Source organism: Xyrauchen texanus, chromosome 35, assembly GCF_025860055.1.
Source record: "Xyrauchen texanus isolate HMW12.3.18 chromosome 35, RBS_HiC_50CHRs, whole genome shotgun sequence".
Lineage (NCBI taxonomy): Eukaryota > Metazoa > Chordata > Actinopteri > Cypriniformes > Catostomidae > Xyrauchen > Xyrauchen texanus.
Genome location: NC_068310.1, coordinates 35039684 through 35059990, shown reverse-complemented (window position 1 = coordinate 35059990; position 20307 = coordinate 35039684). Strand labels below are relative to the sequence as shown.

General features: G+C 39.8%; 1 protein-coding gene across 1 annotated transcript in view; it reads left to right on the top strand.

Annotated features, from left to right (window-relative positions):
• The first annotated feature begins 13072 nt into the window (after positions 1-13072).
• Positions 13073-20307, top strand: part of LOC127629059 (noelin-like) — a 44384-nt gene continuing 37149 nt past the window's right edge. The window contains exon 1 of the mRNA XM_052106097.1: positions 13073-13524. Coding sequence (XP_051962057.1) covers positions 13459-13524 — 66 coding nt within the window. The 5' untranslated portion in view covers positions 13073-13458. The remainder of the gene's footprint in view (positions 13525-20307) is intronic.

The following is a 20307-nucleotide window of genomic DNA, read 5'->3' as shown; positions in this document are numbered from 1 at the left end:
AAATTAAAGTAAAAGTTGGGTTTGACAAAACAAATAGCTAGCTTTAAATGTATTTTCAGTAATATACAGTAGCTAGGAAGTCAAACATATTTATTTCTTTAACTGCTGTAACTCCATGTACTGACAAATGACAAACAAAGTTTTGTGAGTAAGGAAGGAAGGAAGAAAGAAAGGAATGAAAGAAAGGGAAGAAGGAAGGTAATACCTTTATTACAGTATCTATAACATACAAAACATTATCCAATCACAAATTCAGATAAATAGCCAACACAAGGGTAGATCTAAAGTCACATTGTAAGGGGGTTAGTGGGAAAGGAGGAGGCGAGAACCGGCTTGGCAATATAAATAATAGTTTAATATAAAACTGAACCAAAATCACACAAGCATAAACCAACAGAGCAGCTGCCTGTAATGTCTCTCTCTCTCGAACTGCCTTTATCCCTCGCTCGCCCCCATCAGGCTAATTGGGGACCAGGTGTGCGTTGTTCCAACCTGGCCCCGCCCTCCTCTGCTCTACACTCCTCCCGCTGTTGCCTCAGGCCGGGGATCCCCCGGCATGATGTACATCCCCCCACCTTCCTCGACCTGGGAGGAGACAGGAGGGTAAAAACAACAACAAAAACAAAATAGATGACGGATAAAGGCGAACACGGAGCGACAGAGAGAGAGGAGAGAGAGAGAGATGAAAAAACAACTCACTCACTGGTTCTCTGATGCACCGTCACATGGTCCCCGATCACTTCTCCACCTTCTCAGGCAGATGCCAGCCCCTCCTCGCTGGGCGGACCGGAGCCAGACCGACCCTCAGCGGACAGATCGGCGACCTGTGGGGACACTCCTCTGCCCCGGCCCTACCACTCCAGGTATACGGATAGTCGCTTCCCTCCTCCCCTCGTGGACGGTGGTCTTCTCAACCCCTCTGTGTTTCTGGGAGACGACAGGGCTCTCCTCCGCCCCTGGCAGCGGCTCCTTCGCTCCAGGCGGTCGGGAGTCCAGTCCCCACTCGCCTCCCGGATGCTGGCCGTTCTCATTGTCCGGACAGTCGGGCTACTCCGTCCCGAGAAAGCCCAACATGAAAACAAAGGCTACAGCTTTCCAGATTGGGTTCACTGAACCAGTCAAAAGTCTATGAAAAGAAACCATTCAGTTTTGTAGGCAGTGGCACTCCCCTGGGTGGACGGCAGTGTCGAGGACTACGTGACGGGCATCCCTCCATCTTCCCGGGTTTCGGCACCAATGTAAGGGGGTTAATGGGAAAGGAGGAGGCGAGAAACGGCTTGACAATATAAATAATATTTTTAATAAAAAACTAAAACCAAAAGAAACAAACACACACATAGGATGGACAGCTGCCTGTAAACGCTCTCTCTCTGTTGTACCACCATCCTTGATTAGCCTGATAAGGAGCCTGGTGTGTAAAATCATGACCCGGCCCCACCCTCCGCCCTGTCACACACATATATAAAACAAAACAAAATCATCACAGTTTCAATTAATTAATCCTACCAAATAATCATACAGCAGTTTGATTTCTCCTATTGTGAGAAAGGACCTCCATATATCAAGGAATTTAGCCACTATGCTGGTTGACCTCACCTTTTAATGTCTAGCTACTACCTCTGCATTCTTTAAACATGTTCCTGTTATCTGTAGTAGTTGTCGAAGTGTTATTAGCCAAACATCAACCACAAATTAGGGGTTCTTGCAACAACCAATGTAGGGAAATTGTGTTGCTTGCTCTTTGTACTTCAAACAAAGCCCAAACCTTAAACAGATTATGCTAAAAAACTCGAGAGGTTCATCAAGTCCCAACCTTTCAAAGCCCAACACGAAAACAAAGGCTACAGCTTTCCAGATTGGGTCCACTGAACCAGTCAAAAGTCTATGAAAAGAAACCATTCTGTTTTGTAAGTGTATAAGTCCTTGTCCTCCTTCTTCCTTGGGTAAATGTAAAACACCTTTTGGTACCCAATGAAGGAAGGAAGGAAGGAAAGAAAGAGAGAGAGAGAGAGAGAGAGAGAGAGAGAGAGAGAGAGGAGAGGAAGGAAGGAAGGAAGGAAGGAAGGAAGGAAGGAAGGAAAGAAAGAAAGAAAGATATTTTCACATGGAGAAGAAAATTAAGTATAGGAAGAGAAATAGAAAAAGGAAGCAACTATGAAGAGGAAATTCTGGAGGAGAGAGGAACAGCGAAAGATGGGGAGGACAAATTGGGAGTGTAGAAAGTGTGATAGAGGAGTAACACATGAGAGACAGAACAGCTAAATATAGAGTGAGACAAAGGAAGAGAGTGCCGTATGTAGGGCAAGACTGACAAATGAAAACTTGATTCCGGAAAGATAAATCCAGCTCCCAAATTCTGAACTCATATAGTGCAATTCAGTTGTATTTTGCATATATTGTAAATGCTTTAAACTTGTATCTATTGTATAATTTTGCATGGGTATTTTGCACTGAATCCTTCAGCTGTGTGCAGTTTGATGTTGGGCTCAGCTAGAGATGAAGGTACCGGTGGGCAAAATAGATGCTGAACATTCTAGATCATCACGAATCCTTTGGTGTATGAGGGCCACATGACAGTAGAGTGTTGGTGTCAGCACACCACTCATTTTGTTACTCCCGAAAATGACAGATCATACTGATTGGGAGTCTAGCTGAGTGTGTGTGTGTGTGTGTGTGTGTGTGTGTGTGTGTGTGTGTGTGTGTGTGTGTGTGTGTGTGTGTGTGTGTGTGTGTGTGTGTGAATGTTAGTCTCAGCACTGTGTCAGGGTTTACATTACTAGCATTCTGACAAGGTGAATGGCCTCATTAAGATCTCGTCAAATGTATTATGCTCTCCTGAGGCAGTTGCAGCCTCGTGTAATCACCAAGGTCAAGTACGCCATGCCCAGACCATGTAATGTCTTCTGATGATAGAGAGCTCTGAAGGCAACTGATGACCACCCTACAACAAACATGGTTCTGCTCACTGGCTGACATATCCAGAGGTGTCTGATTCAATAGGGCACAATAAGTCCATTTTTTGTTATTTCCAAACAAGGTTCTGTGCAAGACAGTGCATGAGCTTCAGTAAATGTCAAACTAATTATTTTATGAGCTGTTTAAAATGGTATTTAGTTTGCCATTTTTCCAACCCTTTTACCAAAATATCTGGAAATTCTTTAGCAATAAGCAAATAGTAAAACTTACAAAAATGGTCACATGTGGTAATTAAATGCAACATATTTAATTAAATGTTTTAATATTTTTTTGTTTGGTCAGTTTTGTTATCAGGGTTGAATGCTAGCTTGACAAATTAGTGTACAGTATTTCTGCATATATAACGAATGATTATTTTAGATGATGGGTCACCAAATGTGGGCCCTATTCATGGAAAGTGCCAGCACCTGTATTTCTACCCGAGTAGGAATAAAATAACGACTATATGATCAGTCTTTTTTAAGTTCAAAGCAAACCAACTTTTATTTAAATCATTATCTACACCTTTATATTTCACTGGAATTGGCAGTGTATCAGTGTATCAGATATACAGTATGTGAGAACAGTTTCAAACTATCTGTTGAATGGACAAGGGACAAAATTAATTTCCATAGACATTAAAGGAGACCTATTATGACCCTTTTTACAAGATTTAACATAAGTCTTAGGTGTCCCCAGAATGTGTCTGTGAAGTTTCAGCTCAAAATACCCCACGGATGATACCATGATATAAACGCTTCTTTTTGGGTGGAATCAAAAACACGCTGTTTAGTGTGTGTCTCTTTAAATGCAAATGAGCTGCTGCTCCCCGCCCCCATCATAGCTCTGGTGAATACAATCAGAGACAATGGTAACTTTAGCTGCATTAGCCGTGGAATCAGCTAACAAGCACATTCAGAGAGGCGATTTGCAAACATCCTGTTTTATATTGACACTCATTCACAAAGCAGTAAAATGATTTGCACAAATATTTTTGTATGTTTTTTGAAGGCACATTTCCTTCAAAAACAAAACTTGTCCACTGTGTCTTCAGTGGCTGTGATGCCGGGAGTATATGAAGACTCTTATGACGTTTATGAAGCTGAGACATTATTCTTCTCACTGTATCTGCTCCAGCGTGGAAAAAAATGGCGGACTGTGTTTAGATCACTCATGGGAGGATCTGTGATAATAGGGTGGAGTCCTACATCCTAACGTGACGTCACTTTAGAGAAACGAAAACCATTCATTCAGACTCACTGTTTTAGATTAATAGAAATATAAGAAAGAGGAGTGGGTGGACTTTTAACATTGTAGGGTGATTGTGTACACACACTGCCAACTCACATTTATGTACAAACACAATATAAAAGTGTAAAACAAATCTTGAATCTTGAGTTTTAAGCCTTGAACCAAACCATCCAGGTCTGAAATTGCACAACATTACTTTTAATTTACAGGAAAAATAAATAAATAATAATAATATTACATTTATAAACTAAATTCATTCATTGAGGAAAAAAGGCAGGACCTTACAATATACAATCAATTACTTATTGTCAAATGATTAATTATCAATAGTTTTAAATTGAAAATATACATTATTGCAAAATATTAAAATAAATATAAAAATATATAAGTTGCTTGAGAGGGAGACACGATTACGTTTTCTGCAACCGCAATGCTTTATGGTAGTGGATGTTATTATTGAAAATGTTGTTGCATCCCCTGTTTCCATGGTAACAGTGAATTCTCAGATTGGTAGATTTTGCTAAAAGATTGTAGGTTATATGTTACCGGGAATTAGCCAATTAAATACTTTTTTATGAAATTTAAATCACAGAAAATTGTTACCAAAAGTGAGCTAAGTGTGACAAAACCTCCCTTTGGAAACATTTAGAGGACAATTGAAAAATTTACTCAAATATTGTTTCTGTTACATTCTAATGTTTTATTACAGGGTTAGTCAACTGCAGTTTTTGTGTAATATTTAGTCCAAAGTCTGCTTAAAACTCACTTTAAAGAAGCTAAAAATAGCCAAATTTTAAAGTGTCCAGTCACTGCGGGATTCCCACCCAGAACCTTAAAATGCATGCTCAGTATCCATCTTAATAAATTTTTGGGACTGTTTGCAATGGCATACTACCATACCTCTAATTCTATTTTTGCAGTAAGTTTACTGTACACAGTATGTGAATTTTTTTGCATGCATGGAATACCCATATGGCCTTCTACATTTGCCAAAATGTGCCGTATAAAGCATATTACATTGCATGGAATGCTGTACTTCCAAGTGTGACTGTTAAATCGGAAGCTATATAAGTCATGGAAAAAAGCATTTTAACACAATTTTTTTTTTTTTAATTAATAAAAAAATATGAAAATAAAAACATATTAATTGAATCATTATTGTAATGATTTCCGAGTTAATAACAGGAACCACTTCCAGAATTAAACATGGAACATAGAAAGGTTATGTGACAACAAGGTTGTATATGAATTGTTTTAACAAGACTTGCATTAATTGGGCGTCGATTGAGTGTGAAAACAGCGATCCTGGCAGCACTGGTCACCATTTATGTGTGGGTGTGCTTGATGTTCAATACTAAGCCTGAGTTGGCTGATATTTGAACAGCCTTCTGGATCTAATCACAGCTGTGTTTTTGTTGGCTGTACAGACTTTGTCCTATGGGTGGGAGTGTTTGTGCTCTTGTGTGTGAATGTTTGTATATCGATCTTTTTATTGATCTGTTTATTGAGAGTGATAAGCTCTGGCGTGTTGGTGAAATGCTATGTCGGTATTTGTTTGTGTAGCATGTGTGTATGTGTGTGCAGAGTGAGATGAGTGCTGAGATTATATTTTAAAAGGCAGGGCTGATCCTCTCTTAAATGTCAAGACTCAAAACAGAGAGCACACTGATGCAATTCTGAACATTCTCTCTCTTGTTCTGTTTCGAGAGTGAGGAGACATTTTTTTTGTGTTCTTTTACACAATATCTATCAAGTCCTAAAACCAGGAAGAGAATTGGCATTGCCAAACCATGGGATCCCTAGAATAGCGTTTTCGACCTCGAAATGAGGTCTGGGATTAACTTTAAATGTATTGTTACTTAAAAAGTGTAAGTTGCTAACAAGTTTCAAAATCAGGACTTCAAATACCACAAATATGTGTGATGCTTCTGTTCTACCCGCTCCGTACGGGACTCAAACCGGTGTGTCCGGCATGGTAGGCATGTGCGCTAACAAGGAGGCTAAAGGCTACAGCCTCTAGCATCAGTCGCTAGTGCACCTCTTGAGGTCAGGAGAGTGAGGTTTATACACATTGCACAGCTATCTATCAGCTGGCCACCATTACACTCCCCCCCTAAACCTCACTCCCATCCGGGTCATGGCACCATTGTGACGCTCCTGTTCTACCCACTCTGTTCGGGACTCAAACTGGCATCTCCAGCATGGGAGGCGTGAGCGCTAACAAGGAGGCTAAAGGCTACAGCCTCTAGTGCACCTCTTGAAGCCAGGAGAGTGAGGTTTATACACATTGCACAGCTATCTATCAGCTGGCCACCATTACATATGTGACTTTATTTTCTTGGTGAATTGGACAACCATTGTAGTCTTTATGTACTGTAGCAACCTATAGCAACATAAGTTTATTTTGGTATGTGAGACATTTTTGCTGTAGAACAAAATGTGAAAGTCATGTTAACCACAGACCTTATGCGCTCATAAATTGAAAACCCCTATTGACAAAATCCCATGGGAATTTCCAGAGGGAACACATGGTGAATTGGCCTTGCAGGTTGTCCTACAAATTGACATCATGACTAAACAGCTCCATTTTCTTCTGTTCCTCATTATACACATTGTCCTGCTCTACAAAACTGCTTTTGCCTGTTTTAAATGAGTTTATGTTAACACTAACTAGGTCACCCATCACATGATGTCTGTCAAACCATAATTAATGATATTTTTAAATCTGAGGAAGTAAATCAAGCCATGACAGCCACAGGTGAATTCATAAGTGTTTTCTCCTGAGAACACAATTCCAACTAGTGCAAAAATCATTTGATCTCTAGGCATATTAACACAAGCACCATTCCTTCAATGATGGCTTGGGTATACTGTATATAACCCCTAAAATATTTTCAACCATCCTAGAAACCAACAGCATGCTCAGTAATTGGATTTTCAAATTTTCAAACAAAAATGTGAATGGTGCTTGCCTGCGCAAAACTCGCTGCCACGATGCTTGGGTATTCTGAGTGGTTGCCAAGTCATTTCCATGCGGTTGCTAAGGAGTTCTGTGTAATTATAAGCATGTTGCTATGTGGTTACTAGGGTATTCTGGGTGGGTATTAGAGCATTGCTAGGTGGTTACTTGCTGTTGACCTACTGGCTTATTCAACTCAACCAGTGGGCCCCAGATCAAAATTGAGTTTTTAATCATTTTTACTTCTGAAATAAATACTTAAATTATGATAAAAGCCAAAATATTAAATTGTATGGATCAATATTAATGGAAAATATCCATTATTTTGTAGAAAGGGGTCAAAATGACAATTTTCGCAAATGATTTTGGAGCAAAAATACAGGAAAAATAATAATAATAATAATAATAAAAACTTAGAAAGATGGCAGCTTGATAATTTTTACATAGAAATAGGTAGATCTATTACAAAACTTGGTTGATTTCAGCACCCATGTTGCATTATATGCCAATAGTGTGAGTCCAAAAATTTAAAGAACCCCCCCACACACACTATTTTCAAAGTTAAAGTGCCTATTACTCCAGAAGTATTAAAGATATCTTAATATTCATTTAAATTCTGGTTCCGAACAAACTTTCCTTTTGGTATGTGGCTCCTTGCATAAATGGTTAAATCTTCACATTTGACACATTTCAAATGGTCAAAAATACAAATGTGCATCGAATCATAGGCTAAAATTTGTATTTTACCGCTATTTAAAAAGTTATTTATTACTGAGTAAATATGGACTGATGGCATTATTAACAGAATCAAACATTTCATTTGGGGAAGTTTCAAAAATATGTTGATTTGACAAGGAATGTGGGAATTCCAAGTATACAGAAAATTCACATACAGCAGTGGTATACGTACTGTATTCTACTTTCCAAAAAACGTAGGTTTGTATGCCATACTGAACAGACCTAGGCCTCTGTAAATTTAGTTGCTGATGACACACTGAATTTGTAATGTCTTTCCATACTGCTTCAGCTTTTTGACCAGCGTTCCATAGAGAATAATGCCTCGTTCCGAATGCAATCTCTCCCGCTTTGTCTCTGGCTAAGTTGATGAAAATGAATCTTCAAATGTCTTGTAGAAGAAGGAGTGACACACTGTGGGTGGGAATGTCTGTCTGTGTGTGACCAATTTAGAATGGCATCAAAGACTTTCTAGTTACATAATGTCTGTTGGTTACAGTCGAAGCAAATTAAAGAGATGGAACAAGAAAGGGAAAGAGAGCGAGGTGAAACTGACGAATTCAGAAAGCATAAACACAAAATGGGAAATAGGGCATACACTGCATCCCGCAAGCACACATACATACATACACACTAACAATAACACGCCCGTACGCATGCATTCACAAACACATACACACTGTAATTTAATTGACGTTACATAAAGCATTCACTGACACAGATGTGCTCTTTTACAAAACCTAGTGAGCTGCCTAAAGAGGCAGCATCCTTAAAAGGACTCTGACTTCCTTTTTTTCACCGAAATATTTAGGGCTCTATTTTCATGAATGTGCAAAGCACAGCTTTACGTGCAACGACCGCGCACTACGTCTTATCCAGTTTGCGTGAGAGTGCTAATTGTAAACATAATTTTCCTTTCAGCACAAAGCGCTAATAAGCGTGGGTGGGGGTGTTTACGCTATCTGTGAGTCTATGCGCACAAACTGTGCGTATGTATGTAAATGGAATGGTGCAAAGCGCAATTTTCTGTTTTTCTGAGAAATAGGTTATTGCGCAAAGACGTTTTAAAAGCAGGTCTGTAATTCAGCGCATTTCTTCCTATATTTGCAGTTTGGACTCCACCAGCAGGTGGTAATAAAGTTCATGTCCAAACTCTAAAAATAAAGTGGAACATCAAATTATGTCTCTAACAATCACTGCCGTGGCCTTTTTATGAAACTAAACTTTATGAGATTTGTGTTCAACTATCTAGAGGTCATGCTTTTTTTCAATTACTATTATCATTTTTTATAATTGTATTTATGATTGAATTTGTATCAGCATATTTCCACCTGTTGTCATCTTAAGTTCCAGCAAAAGGAGTATATACGAAAATACCAAAACTTAGCCATGCCCATTGACTTTGTGCCTATGACTTAAAGCACACCGCTGCACTTAGCGCTAGCACTCTTAAAATAGGGCCCTTAGTGTATTGCTGCTGTTTATCACTACATTTCGATTCAGTTATATAAAATAAGGTGTTTTCTAGTTTATTAGTGTATATTAAGTATATATTTTGCTTAATATAAAGTTGTCACTCTACTGTTATAACCCTTGCGATAATTAACCATGGTTGACTATATTAGTAATAGCAGTAGTAATATTGACTATAGTAATCATGGTTACTTTTATGGTTTTACTACAAATACCTTGGTTAAACTGTGGTTATTGTGGCAAAGTCATGGCTAATTTTTACAAGGGAAAATTAGGGCAGGTTTCAGAACAGACATAAAAATACACCCATGAGTTTAAGGAGAAATAGACCGCATATGTGCACTACAGAAATTAAATTCAGCCTCCCTTTTTCACTCCATTAAAGAATCCTATTTGCAGTTTCTCAGCTTGATCAATGCTTCTAACGCAGTACGAAAACACATACGCATAAAGATATTTTACAACCACTATTGTTCATAAAACAGCCTGTTGAGATGAAACCAATTAGGTTCTGTTCCCATGAGAAACATTCCCATACTGGAGATTGCCACATACACAGAGAGTCGTATAAATATAATAGCACTGAGACAAGCCCTATTGCCCGTGTCTAGTGCAAGACCAGGACAGAACAAACTGCAGCACGCAGAAAGATCTGAGATTGTTTGTGCAAAGAGAGCTTATATTGATATTTCTGCAGGGAAAAATCAGTTTTAGTAAATCTTTTAGAGCAACAGAGAGAGATCATTAAAAGGTTCCCCTATCAAAGTGAGAAATCAAGTCAAAACAGGTGAATGAATGATAGCCATCCTTACCGAAAGTTCACTGCTACTACTCCCATTTAACCTCCTGAGACACGGGCGTGACTGCTGGGAGCACTTTCCATTTTCTTTTTAAATTTGTAACTAGTAGCCCCTAATGAACATGCCAAAAATGAGCTTTTCAAGAAAACTTATGTCCTCAAATGGGGACACCGGTACTAACTCAGATTGTTTATTATGTTTCCAGGAGTGTTGGTTATTCATGTTTTTGAGACGTTACACAGTATAGACATTACAGCTGATTTTCTTTAAAGCTGCTTTGAACAATTTGTATTGGGAAAAGCACAAGTAAAAAACTATTGAAATAAAAATGATTGGACTTTTATGTTACAATGTTTTTTTTTTCCTACTTTGGCAACAAAATCTCAGTGTTCTCTCTTTGCACAGTCAAACAAACAACAACAAGTCAGAGCTGGTGCTAAATAATTTTACCAATCAGAAATTAGCATACTTAATTTTGATTGAAAGTAATGGCCAGCATCACCCTATCACTGCCAACCATGCTAAAATAAAATGTAGCATTATAAATTCTGAATCTATATACTGAATACCATTGTTCTGTGGCTGCCAACCATGTTGAATGGTCCAAACATCATCTGCAGCCTGAAACTGAACTTTTGACTGGACGTTTGGAGTATAGGCACTTAGCTGCATAGGAAAAGTATAGGATCCTCCCTTGCTCCCTATTTAGTGAATGACTTAACCTCCAGTGTGCTGTCTTTCTACACTGGTCTCAGAACAGTTTGAAATGCACCTTATTTTCATCCTAACTCCATATAAAGCCTCTGCAAGCGACATTTTCCATCTTTTGAATGCAACCATTGATACTCATTGTGATAATGGACAGTGAATATAGGATTTCTAAGGAAAAATAGCCCTACAGGTTTTCAAAATGGCATATTGGATGAAACTAGAGCCTCAAACTGGATTGCTCATGACATCATATCAGTGAAGCCACTGTGCTGCCATATTGCTATGCTATGCCATATCTGACTACAGAGAGCACTTCAATGTGAAAACAAGCAAATCCCGGGCATTTAAGGTGATTTAGAAATCCCGGTCTGACTGTTTTAAAGTCCCTTTCGGGGGTAAGCACGTATTATCACCCTAAACAAGCAGATATTACAGCTTTTCCTACTTACATTACAACTTGTGGACAGTTTCCCCACATCCTTTAGTGATCCTTTGGTTGTGCTGCACTGATAGACTGAACACCGGGGCAGGTGAATGCTATAGCATTGTGATCCACATATATCATCTCCCTCATAACGAATATTATCCATAACATGCAAATCAAACATCAAACATGAATCATGAATGTCACTAGAGGGAGAAATGGAAATATCGGATCTGCAGGTCGGAGATGGCAAAAGGGGGTGTTTTCTCCTGTCAGTCATTGACGCTCTATGAGAGGTTGGGCATATTAAAATACTTCCAGTGGTTTCACCTCCTGGTGGCAGTTTAACGTTGCTTCAGCAATCAGCGGTTTTAATGTAAAAATCATTGCGATTTCTTTCTTTCTAAATGTAGTTTTTTTGGCATTTCTCTCAAAGACAAAATGAACTGTGGTTGGTCAGACAGTCTCCTCCTGGTCCAAGCGATATAGTGGACCAGAATTTATGCCAATAGCCAAAAGACTTCTTGGCTTCTGATGTACTGCAACAACACAATGAGCCATGTAAAACCAAAATGACTTTGAAGTACACCACAGGAAATCCCAGCAGGAAAAACATGTCCTCTACAGTTTACAAGATCTTTTACGGGTCACAAGGTGTTGTTAAATATTGACATATTCACCTTAAATTTACTGATTCTTCACTGGGTATGAATGAATAATGTACTTTAGGTTGATCTTTGTTCAACCAATATACTAAACAGTTGATCCAGAGAGCAGACGTATTGCTCAGCAAGAGAACCTGCAATCAATTTATAATTAATTAAATGAATATACTGCCAAATGTTTAAATGGCGACTTCACCCAACATTTCAGGGATCACAATTGATAACAAGGCTTATCTAATCATGCAAGATGGATGGACTTCTCCTCACATAAAAATATTTTACCTCATGTAGATCTGTTCTACAGTCACAAAGACTTGAGTTTATTTATCCAGACAAAGTCTTCCATCTTCATTGCTCAATAGAAATGCACCAACTGGGGGGGCTGAGTAGCTCAGCGAGTATTGATGCTGACTACCACCCCTGGTGTTTACCCACAATCCAGTGAGTTCAAATCCAGGGCATACTGAGTGACTCCAGCCAGGTCTCATAAGCAACCAAATTGGGAAGGATAGAGTCACATGGGTTAACCTCCTCGTGGTCACGATTAGTGTTTTTTTCTCTTAATGGGACGTGTGGTAAGTTGCGTGTGGATCGCAGAGAGTAGCATTAGCCTCCGCATGCTGTGAGTCTCCATGGTGTCACGCACAATGAGCCACATGATAAGATGCCTGGATTGACTCTCTCAGAAGCTGAGGCAACTAAGGCTTTTCCTCCATCACCTGGAATGAGGTGAGTAACCGCGCCACTACGAGGACCTACTTTTATTCTAAATAGGGGAGAAAAAGGGGATAAAAAAGAAAGAAAGAAAAAAAGAAATGCACCATGAGGGGGTTTGCAGCATGAAGCACATGTTTCCATTGTATAAATGATGGGTGGGGGCGGGGTTACCTTTTGAAAATGTACAAATCTAGCTTCTTAGTGTCGGATCACTATCTTAAATATTTTGTGTTTTAAATGCAGTTGGGAGATAACATGTTCCCACAAACGTGGTTATTTTGACGCCTAGCATAGTTTCGACCAATTAGCTCGTTCTCTCTCGCGCGCAACCGTGTGTTTAATTTCCCACGCGCGTATGTCATATCCGGTTTCAATGCGTTGGACAGCTCCAGCTCGAGCTCGCACTCCCCCAGCCTTTCCGCCTCGCACAGAAAGAGATACACACAAACTTTGGGTGTTTTGATCTATCAGACCTCCCAGTGTGACGCCTGGCATTCATACCGGAGTCTTTAGGAGGCAGCACGACGCATAGATAGGGAGAAAACGGGAGGCACGAGACGCTTCGTTCGCGAGATGCTTAGAGACGGCTGCGCGAGACCGATTTGTGTTTCTCTGTCATTCCGTTGCTGAGGAAAAAAAAAAGAGAGAGAGAGAGAGAGAGACCGGGGAAGACCGGTGACAGAGGGGAGTGGAGCAACGTGCGGGTCTTAACGAGGAACCGGACCGGATCTGCATGCGAGAGCGAGCCCGAGCGAGCGGAGGCGCGAGATGCAGCGCGTGAACAAGCTCTTGAGTCTCATCGTGCTGGTGCTGATGGGCACGGAACTCACGCAAGTAGGTCTATCGCCATCTTTACCTCCCACACACACACACACATCTAACACATATTAGACTGTGGGGAATTAGCGAGATTCGTGTAAAGAGATTCATGGATAGGATTACACGCTGAGTGATATGGAGAGTCCACTGTAAAGCATCATGTCAGCAGACACCAAACAAGCGAAACAATCTGTGCGCGTTCAAGTTGCAAGCAAAGCCCATGATTTATGTATATATTTACAGCAATATAGACCCTGTGCATTGAACCTATAGATTCAAAAAGGCAGGTAACGCTTCACTTTCAAATTAAAGTATATTTACATTAGAAGGTAAGTGTGGTTGTCACACTGGGAAGTTATCTCAGGGTCAGTAACTATGAGGTTTTGGGTCAAAAACACAAATTCTTGTTTTTCTCTAGCTGTGGTTTTGCATGTTGATTTCAAACATCTAGTTAAAAAAATGTCTTACATTTCTGTGTTGTTGTCCAGCACTGTGTTGTTTAATGGCTGGTTCCCACTGTGACAACTTGCCCCACATAGTGTGACAAGTGTGCTACATTAGCTACATAATTATTATTTTTTTTTATATATTTTATTAATATTATTATTACTATTATTATTTTGTAGACAAGACTTTAATGTATTTGTCTATTCAAAAGTTGACTCTATTCATAAAATATCCCACCCAGAAATACTTACTAGAAAAAAGTGACACCTCGCAATAGTCTCCTGCTCTGTGCTAAGTAATGCTAAAGCACTACAGTTATGTATTTTGTTATTATTCAGTGGACCAGCAATTGCACATAAGAAATTACACATTACTAAAAATAATAAGGGGTGGGGGTGGGGGCGGGGGTCAGGGGGAGGGGGTCATAGGCACCACTACCTATAATGGTTGCTATGCTCCTAGTAACATAGCCACAGTGTTACCAAAAAAATCGTGAAAACAAACTGGAGCTTTACTCTGGAGATAACAAGACCTGTTTGGCTGTTCTTGCTAACAATACCCAGTACAGTGTTCTTGGCTGCTGCATATGCAAGCAGCACTCTTCATGCTTCAGTTATTATTTAACCAGCATCTCTGTGTTGCATGTGTTTTCATACTGATCGGAAAGGATGAGCATTTGAACCGTACAGCCATGTGTAAATGTTGCATAGGGCAGCATGCTTACTCGGCATGTTGCGCGCATGTAAATCTCAAACTGTCTCTGCCAAACACATCAATTACCTCCGTGTGGCTCTGTTCAACTTCTCATCTCTGAGATTTACAGCCTATTGAATCTATGACAATCTGGCATTTTGCTCAACTTTATCTGGGTTAGAGGATGACTTGCACAATGAGGCTGCAAACACTGACATTGAAATGAAGCTGGCATTTTATAACAATAAGAGACAATTAAGCTTTCAAACTCCCACTCAACAAACATCAACTCCCACACAGTAAATAGAAGTCTTCTGAGAGTCGGTGAAATGACACGTATCTTATAAACAACATTCACATCCAAACAAAGGAGCTACACATATTTATTAAATCATATTATGCATAAACATACATTTATTACCTCTAGTTAAAGAAACACGAAAAATCTTAGGAATTTAAATTGTGCAAATTCATGGCAAAACAAAGTCCTTTAAAAATGCATTGATCTGGATTCAAACGAAGCACTCTCAATTTCACCTCACAAACTTTAAAGAAATTGCTATTCTTTGATAATTAAGGGGTGTAAATTGAACTGGGTTTCAATTTGTTTATTTGTGGCTTCCAGAGTTGTGTATGATATGTTTTGAGAGGAGTCAGTGAGTGCATTTGTGTTCTGTTTTTATTGTGTTGTTATTTTTGCTTCGATTCTTTATAGATGGACATAATGGCCACCACAATAACTCAAACAGAAATACAGGGGCGAGACCTGTTTCACGACAACCTATCGCAGACAAAACACCCAAGACCACTCACTGAACATCACCTAAATACCACTCATGGAACACGTCCTTCACCTAAACACTTACTAAATGCCTCCTATACCTAAACACCACTTACAGAACACCATATACACAGTTCACAAAACACCACTTAAACTCCTCTTACTGAACACCTATACTTAAACACCACCTAAACTCAGTTCTCAAAACACTATTTACAGAACACCAACTAACCACTCTTCCTCTGAGCACCTCCAATACCTTAGCGCCATATACTCAGTTCATAAAACACCACCTAAACACCACTTACTGAACACCAACACTTAAACACCACTTAGAACACCACCTAAACTCAGTTCTCAAAACACTACTTAAAGAACACCAACTAACCACTCTTCTCTGAGCACCTCCAATACCTTAGCGCCATATACTCAGTTCACAAAACACCACCTGAACGCCTCCAATTTTTAAATACTACTTCTATCAGGAAGACTCACAGACTTGAATGAAATTTAAGATGTCATTTATTTGATGAATATAAAACAGAAAAGTAATGTCTCTCTTTGGTGTAGGCCCCGTCTGGCGGTCCGAAGAAGTCGTACTCTGAAACGCCATATCCTGCCGGAGATAGGAGGCAGGGGCGAGGAGCCTACCCCGTTTAGGACGGGACTCAACTGGTGATGGTGGGGTGGTGGAGGTTGCCGTGTTAGCACACTGAAACAGCAATGTGATAGATTGTGAGCAGACTTATAAAGCAACGGCTTACAAGTGATTGGCTGGGAATTACCCAGCTAATGGTGCAATGATGTACAGCTGCCTGTCTTCCCGCTGGAACTACGCTGCTCTTACATTTACAGAACAGCATTTAAACTCAGTTCACAAAACTATTTACAGAATACCATCTAAACTTTTCTCTGATCACCTGAACACCACCTAAACTCAGTTCACAAAACACCACCTAAACACCACTTACTAAACACCTTCTATAACCAAATACCACTTACAGAACAACACCTAAACTCAGTTCACAAAACACCACTTACAGAACGACATCTAAACACTTCTCTCTGAGCACCTCCAATATCAAAGCACCACCCAAGCTCTTTTCTCAAAACAACACTTACTAAACACCTCCTATACCCAAACACCACTTATTAAACACCTCATATACCAAAACACCACTTACCAAACATCTCCTATAGACCATTTCAAGGATGTACACAATAACAAAGGAAATAGAACATTACTGGCGTGGGAGCACTTCCAGTGTCATTACCGGATCCTTTAAATAAGGCTCTGAGATTACATAAGAACATCAAACATTTACCTGAAGTGACTTATCCAGACATGTTGTTGATACTGAGCACAGCTACACGGAGAGGCGATGAAATTGTATCGTAGTTTAGATGCTCATAGTTATTTCCTCAGTTGAGAGATCTGGATTATTGAATCGATCCTATTATAATCAATTAAACTTACAATTTGCTGGCATACATCTTGCTCAGATACCAGAGACAAGATGTGTGCTACAGTTGTTCGTACTGGACGTATCCAGCCATCTCGCTTCAGTGCAACGGTTCATGAGTTCATTTGGGGTTGCTTTTTTGGAGATCTAAACACTTTAATTTATGGTAGCATCCAGGGTGCATCCAGCTACCGAACAACATGGTCCACATTTTAATAATGACATTTTACATTTACATTTACATTCATGCATTTGGCAGATGCTTTTATCCAAAGAGACTTACAGAGCACTTATTACAGGGACAATCCCCCCGGAGCAACCTGGAGTTAAGTGCCTTGCTCAAGGGCCCAACAGTGGCATCTTGGTGGTGCTGGGGCTTGAACCTCCACATTTTATGGCAATCGTGTTAACGTTAGTACTGTTAATCGTGTTAAAGTCACTTTGAAGGAAGTGCCTCCTGCTGCTGTTTGGAAAGAGTTTGACAACTAGTAGGAAATGTTCAAGCAACAAAGATGTCACTTCCTTAAACCAAAGAACATTCTTTGAAATTGTCAATACTTAAACACCACTTAAACTCAGTCTACACTTTCAGAACACCTACACCGCTAAACTTGATTTGAAATGGTTAAGTCTAAGATTGTTGGACAGAACAGGGTTTAAAGTGTAGTGTTCTCATTTTAATAAGTCAGAAACATAATTTATGCCAGAATGCAAGTTAGAACACCATAATACCCTTGTCCTAGATACTGTATGTTCCAACCAGCTATTGGGTTCAAATCGATCCAACCAATGTTGTGTCTGGAGGGCCTTTCGTATCTACTGTATAAATATAATACATTAAGAATAGTGTATCACATTCTTCCTGAGCTGGGTTGCGATAATAATGCAAAAAAACATTGATTTGAAGAAGGTGATGAGTTTGTTTTACAGATATTTTCAGGCATATGCAACAGCCCTTTGTTTCAAGGAGGAGATGAGTATCACCACTTGTGGTCCCAGTGGTGCTCTTACTGTCTTTTCAATTTGTGTTAATGGTCTAATTGTATTTCAGAATGTAGCCCAAGTCCAAATGTTGAATCTATTCAAACCTCCTTTAATGAGAGAATGAAAGAGCAAGGGAGAGAGAGAGAGGGAAATAGATAATGTATTCTCATTCTAAATGGTTGGCTCCCCAAGCTACAGAATGAATGAGATTACTCCTGATTACCACTGTGCAGAAATGTGTCTTCTATGGTCTTATCACCTTCATGGAGATAAAGGTCATGAATGGAGTCTCGCACAAGAGAATAATCTAGCCTGTGGAAGAGATTTATCACATTAGTAACGTTTGTGCACTTAATCGATTGTGTCTGGTTTTGTGTATGACAGGGAGATGAAGAGAGAGTGTGTGTGTGTGTGTGTGTGTGTGTGTGTGTGTGTGTGTGTGTGTGTGTGTGTGTGTGTGTGTGTGTGTGTGTGTGTGTGTGTGTGTGTGTGTGTGTGTGTGTGTGTGTGTGTGTGTGTGTGTGTGTGTGTGTGTGTGTGTGTGTGTGTGAGAGAGAGAGAGAAACAGTACAAGCTGTTGTTTATATGCTGGCATTTTACCATCCCATGACACTCATTGTTTCTCTGTAACAATCCATAAATCACACACACATTTAATCTTTGTACTTGTGTTGTCCATCATATTATCCTGCTGCATGTGAACTGTAAAAGGGCAAGTGTATGTCTGTGTATTTATTGTACTGTATATTGTTTATTGCGCGAGTAAGGCAGCATGAAAGAGAGAGAACAGGTGCATATGAGGACACAGAAGTAAACTGTCATTAATGGTGTTTGATGAAGCAAGCATTACTGTTACTATTTATTATACTTACAGTTACAGATTTAAAAACCCCTAACATTAAAAACAGTATTTGTTGAAACAAAGCAGCCAAAATGACTCGTTCTCAACTTCCTCCACATTGTGATGTTACACTCAGAATCAGAATTAGCTTTATTGTTAAGTATGCTTACACATACAAATAATTTGTCATGGTGACAGAAGTGCACGATGAATAGCCTGATTGTAGAAACTGTTCTTTTGTCTGATGGTTCTGGTGCTCAGTGCTCTGTAGCTCCGGCCAGAAGGCAACAGATTAAAATGTAATGGGCTGGGTGAGTGGGGTCCAGAGTGATTTTTTTTTTCCAGCCCTTTTTCTCACTATGGAAGTGTATAGTTCTTGAAGAGAGGGCTGGGGGCAACCAATAATCCACTCAGCAGTCCTTTGTAGTCTTCTGATGTCCGATTTAGTAGCTTTCCTACCAAACCAGACAGTTATTGAAGTGCAGAGGACAGACTCAATGATTGCTGAGTAGAACTGTATCATCATCATCTCTAGCAAGTTGAACTTCCTCAACTGTCTAAGGTTGTACAACCTCTGCTGGGCCTTTTTCAAGTCAATGTGGGTTTCCCACTTTAGGTCCTGTGATATGGTAGTGCCCAGGAACCTGAATGACTCCACTGCTGCCACAGTGCTGTTCAGAGTGGTGAGCGGGGTCTCCACTGTTTTGAGCATGTTGAGCTCCAGGTTGTTTTGACTACACCAGACAGCCAACCTCCCTTCTGTATGCAGACTCATCATCATCTTGGATGGGGCAGATGACAGTAGTGTCATCTGCTAATTTCAGGAGCTTGACAGAGGGGGGGAAGAGTAGTGGGGAGAGCACACCTCCTTGGGGGGCACCAGTGCTGACAGGTGCTGGAAGTGAATTTGACTACCACTGTGGTAGACATTTGCAACCTGACTTCCTCCACAACAACACAACAATGTAGGGTGGACAGACGTCCCATTTTTCCAGGGACAGTCCCGTATTTAAGCACTTTTTCTAGTGTCCGGACTAATCTTGGATGGCCTGGTTGAAGCTGGTGACATGCTAACGGATGATTTCTATTGTGCAGTGAGAAACTTTTATTCAGAATCATTGGATTACCTTCAAAATTGGAGAATAACTTGAGTGGGTCCTACTGAGTAGGGTTGGGCGATGTCCCCTAAATTGGCAGTTGACGATGTTGACAGTAAAACATCGCGATGGACGATGATATCGTCGGTGGGGTGGGGCGGGGGGGTTATATAATTTCATATAATTTTCAAAAATTATATGACAAATTATAATTTCGTTATTTTACTAACCCAACTAATGACTCGTCGGCGCTTTATCAGTAGGTTGCACGACACGTGAAGCATTTTTTTTTTTAGCTTTCACTTAAAGAGTTGTGCACTTTTTATTTTAATATATCTCTTTACATAAATACTATTTTCCACTTAAAAACTATAATTTCGTTATTTTACTATCCCAACTGACTCATCTGCGCTTTCCAATAGGTTGCACGTAAGGGGGAAAAATATTTCTTCCACTTAAGAAGAGTTGTGCACTTTTAAGCACTTTTTATTT